Raw genomic sequence first — 4985 nt, forward strand, 5'->3', positions numbered from 1 at the left:
AAATGAGTTTCGTAAAATAGGGTAACCGGTTACTGGCCTTTGAGTAACCGATTACCACTGATGGGTTTTGATAAATGAAGTATTTTGTAAAACTCATAACTTTTGAACCGTTGATCCGTTTCGCGTGCCGTTTCGAGTTAAACGAACCTTGTGAAATAATCTATGTGATGATTAATGATGTGATTGTAATTGAATGATGCATATATATATATATATATATATAAACATGCTTTGATGATGATGATGATTATGATGAAATGAGTATTTTGATGATGTAACTCATAGACTGGACGATGGTATAAGTATGTTCATATATGTTTATATTCATTCATATTTATTGTTGATGCTGTATCCATGATGATGTGTTGGATCAGTGAAGGGCATGATTCCCATTGTGTGGAATATGTGCTGGCAGGGCCGTATCTTGATGATGTTGGATCGGTCATGGGTTATTCCCATTTGATGATGTTGGTACCACATGCATAGCGTCAGTTGCATTCATATGCATGATTTTATAACATGATTGGATGTTTTTCCAGTGTTATAAATATTGATGATGTGTTGGTTGTTTATGATGATGAAACTTATCTGAATGTCTGTTTATGATACAATTGAGTGAATGATGCGACTATGATGTGTTATTGCTTTATAACCTTATAACATTTGTTAATTTTGATGAGACTCACCCTTACATGTTGTCATTTTCAGATTGAGGATAGCGGCTGTTCGACTCGGTGAGGATTAGCTCATGAGTCAATGTGTTTAGTTAGTGTCAGGTGTCATGCTCTGATATTTGTAACACTGGGGACGTGATTGTTTAGAGTTTATGTTTTATAACTCTGGTTATATTTTGATGTTTTGAAGGATAAGTTTTTAAGATGTTAAACTTAATCCGTATGATTTAATTTCCGCTGTGTTAACTGTTAGGGACCAAATTGTAGTGTATTTCATATCCTTTTATTGGTCCCTTTAATCAATTTTAATTGCAAATCACACGCTTTACTCACACAAAGTGCAAAAATGAAGTTATTCTCGTTGTTATGTGATTTGAGTAGATATTTCACTTTCATTGCTAGTTTTGTAGAAATTTACATCAGGAATTGTTCAAAGAGGATACAAGCTGAGATAACACAAGGAAGCTGCCAAGTAACCAAGGAAGAAGTCATCATCAAGCAAGTTCGCGCCGCGTCCTCTTGTTGGCGCCGTGAACTGAGTCAAAATCAGAGATGTCCAAGTCAGCTCAGTTGGCGCCGCGTCCTCCTGTTGGCGCCACGAACTGAGCCAATCCTGCCAGCGTGTTTAAGTGAAGATTCTGACTTTTGTGGAGGCATGTGAAGTGGTGGCGTGGTAGACAACAAAAGAGCACTTTTTGGGGCTATTCACTTCTATTGGTCAATTAGGTGGCAAAAAGGGATGGCAATCATTTCTCTTTTTGTCTCATTAGAAAGGAAATGAATGTAATTTTGATATATCTTTAGTTTGGGGATTTTAGAGAGTACATTATTCCATTACATAAAAACAGTAGAGAAAATTAGGTTGAAGGCAAAAATGGGATTTCATATCTTTGCAAGATTTCTGTTATGGTGATGAGTAACTAAGCAACTCTCTTTGCTAAGATTAGAGGTAGCTATTCCTCATAACTCTATGTATTTCTCTTAAATATTCATGTATGTGAATCTCTTCTTGATTGAATATAGTATAAATCTCTTGTTTTGAACTCTTATCTTTGATTTATATTATTGTTGAAAAAGATAATATAAATATTGCTTTAGAGGTTTATTCAAACAATACATAAATTGTAGAAATAGATCTATGTGTTGTTTATCACTTGTATTGCTAGATAATGATGGTTAGATGCATGTTTAGGTGAAGAAATTACCTAAAGTTTTGTTTAACAATTATTATAATATTATTTAGGAATAAATGATATTGAGGCAATACTAGATGGTATTCATGAAATTAGAATTCATATACATGGTTTGAGGGAATGCATGAGTTTGGAATAGTGAACACTAATCTTGGCAAAGCAATTTTTATTTGAGAAAATCGTATTTTACTTTCTTAGTTTGTTTCTAAAATTCAAGATAAATTCCAAACATAAACCAAACTCATTTTTATTTATCAACTTAAAATGATCACAACTATAGAACGGCGGTAATATCACCCAATCTCTGTGGATACGATACAAAAATATTTGCCGAAAGTATACTTTTCAACAAATTGGTGCCGTTGCCGGGGATTGGCGTTTGATATTGCAAGCATTGCAATAGTTCATTGTTTTAAGTTGTTACTTTATTCTAAACTCTTTTGCGTTTCACTTGGTTTGCTAGTTTTGTAGATTCTTGTGCATGCGAGAAAAAGCTACCGAAGAGCAATTTCATTTCGATCCCGAAATTGAAAGAACACTCCGAAGGCTCAATAGCAAGACACGAAGAAGAAGAAAGTTAGCTCAAGAGAAGAGACAAAGAGAGGAGGAATCTACTTCTTCTAACAATCAAATTGAAGAAGTAGTTGTAGACACCTTTGAAGGAGACATGGCGGGTGTTGTTCCAACCGAAATGTCCGCCAATAGTCCAAGACGTACTGCCCAATTTGCACGCAATGCTCAAGGTGGAGCAAATACGGAGATGAAGACCGGAATCCTTCAACTTGTTTATGCAAGTCCATTCACCGGAATGGATCATGAAGACCCTTTCGCACATCTCACCAAATTTTATGAGATTGCGGGTTCAACGGGAGTTGATGCGGCAAATGAAGAATCATTGTTCAAGAGGCTATTTCCACATTCATTAGTGGGGAAATCCAAGGAATGGTATCTTGATCAACCACCAAACGTTATGACAGATTGGAATCTATTGGAAGAGAAATTTTTGGAGAGATTTTTTCCTCAATCCCGATTCATGGAAGCCAAAACGGCAATTGCGGTTTTCACTCAAGGAAGCAACGAATCCTTAAATGAGGCTTGGGAAAGATTCAAATCCCTGCTTAGAAAATGCAAGGGTCATGGTTTTGATGATCTCACACAAATTCACATCTTCCGCAATGGGCTTCAACCGGTGCACAAGACACTTTTGGATGCTACCGCGGGTGGATCTTTAATGTCAAAAAGCGCGGAGGATGCAACAATGATAATTGATCGTATGGCACTCAATGATCTCCAAACTCAACATGATAGGAGTCCATCACAAAGGAAGCCGGGTGTTCTTGAATTAAACACCAATGATGCTATCCTCGCTCAAAACAAAATTCTTTCTCAACAAGTCGAGTTACTCACCAAGCAAATGTCAAAGCTCCCACAACAAATGAAGGAAATTCATGGAATGCAAATGACTTCTCAAGTAGCAAGTTGTGAACTTTGCAAAGGTGACCACCCTACCGGCTTTTGTCCACCACCCGAAGGAGAGGAAGTTAACTATGTGAACAACCAACGTCAAGGCTATCAAAGGCAACCTCCGTACCAACATCAAGGTTATCAAAGGAATAACCAAGGATTTCAACCTTCAAGATTCAACAACCAACACAATCAACATCAAAGTCCGTACCAAAGTCCAAATTCACAAGGTCAAGGTCAACAACCTCAAGGCGGAAGCTCAAAATTGGAAGATACTATCAACCAATTCATGCAAGTTTCCATGGAGAATCAAAAGACTAATGTGGCTGCCATAAAGAACTTAGAAAATCAAGTGGGGCAGCTTGCAAAACAATTGGCCGAACAACAAACGGGACCTTCTTTTTCCGCAAACACTCAACCTAACCCAAAGGAGTTTTGCAAGGCAATTATTACAAGGAGTGGCAAGGAAGTGAGTAATGGGGAGAGGAAGGAAATAGTAGTGGAGGATGATGGATTTGTTGTTGTTGAAGGTGAGGAGGATGAGATAGTGGTGGAAAAAGAAAAAGAAAAAGAAGGGGAGGAAGTAGCCGAAAAAGAGAAAAATGTGAAGAAGAATAAAAGAGAAGGAAAAGGAGTGAGCACGAATCCCGTTCAAAACCTACCCTACCCACATGCACCATCAAGGAAGGAGAATGCAAGACATTATGCTAGGTTCATGGATATATTTAAGCAACTCCAAATAAATATTCCATTCGCCGAAGCATTAGAACACATGCCAAAATATGCAAAATTCTTGAAGGACATTCACACCAAAAAGAAAAGATATCCGGACAATGAAACTATTATGCTCGATGCTCAATGTAGTGCTATCATTCAAAGAACTCTTCCAAGAAAAGAAACCGATCCGGGACGAGTCATCTTACCGGTCACCATTGGAGGTACTTACATCGGCAATGGTCTAATTAATTTGGGGTCTAGCATTAATCTCATTCCTTTGTCTATCATAAAGAGATTGGGGAATATTGAAATGAAGTCTACCCGAATGACATTACAACTAGCCGATAAGTCCACAACCTCACCTTATTGAAATCTATCTATTGTATAAAAGATTTGACTTTTTAGCTGGCTTGTATGAGGCCCAAGCTTGAGGCTTTTGATTGATTGATTATGATTATGACTCTGGGAGAAAACTCCACTGGGGATTAATTTACAAGGGATTTTTATGTTCTGTACAAAGCCCAGAATTGAGGCTGACTCTACTTGGGGAGTATCTATTTTGATGGATTTTATTTGGTGTTCTGTACAAAGCCCAGAATTGAGGCTGACTCTAGCTAGGGAAAACATTATTTTCTGCCTTGTACAAAGCCCAAGGTTGTGGCTACTGAAAAATGAAGGACTCACTAGGGGAGACTCTATTATCTGCCTTGTACAATGCCCAAGGTTGAGGCTGACTATTAACAGGGAGTTTTATTGTTTTGGTGACTTGTATGAAGCCCAAGGTTGAGGCTAACTGTTTTTATTGGATTTTTGACTCTATTGAAGGATTTATTTATTAAAAGACTGATTTTTTTTGGAAGCTAACCCTTTCCAGGGATTTTGACTCAGCTGGAGAAATTGTCTGTTAAAAGACTGATTTTTGTCATGTTTTTGGAGG

At 37.5% G+C, this 4985-nt stretch overlaps 1 protein-coding gene across 1 annotated transcript; it reads left to right on the forward strand.

Annotated features, from left to right (window-relative positions):
* Window positions 1-3125: 3125 nt before the first annotated feature.
* On the forward strand, window positions 3126-4418 carry LOC131638170 (uncharacterized). Its single transcript, XM_058908715.1, has one exon. It carries the CDS (start codon window positions 3126-3128, stop codon window positions 4416-4418), a length of 1293 nt encoding a protein of 430 aa, XP_058764698.1.
* Window positions 4419-4985: the final 567 nt, after the last annotated feature.

Source organism: Vicia villosa, unplaced genomic scaffold (assembly GCF_029867415.1).
Source record: "Vicia villosa cultivar HV-30 ecotype Madison, WI unplaced genomic scaffold, Vvil1.0 ctg.002202F_1_1, whole genome shotgun sequence".
Lineage (NCBI taxonomy): Eukaryota > Viridiplantae > Streptophyta > Magnoliopsida > Fabales > Fabaceae > Vicia > Vicia villosa.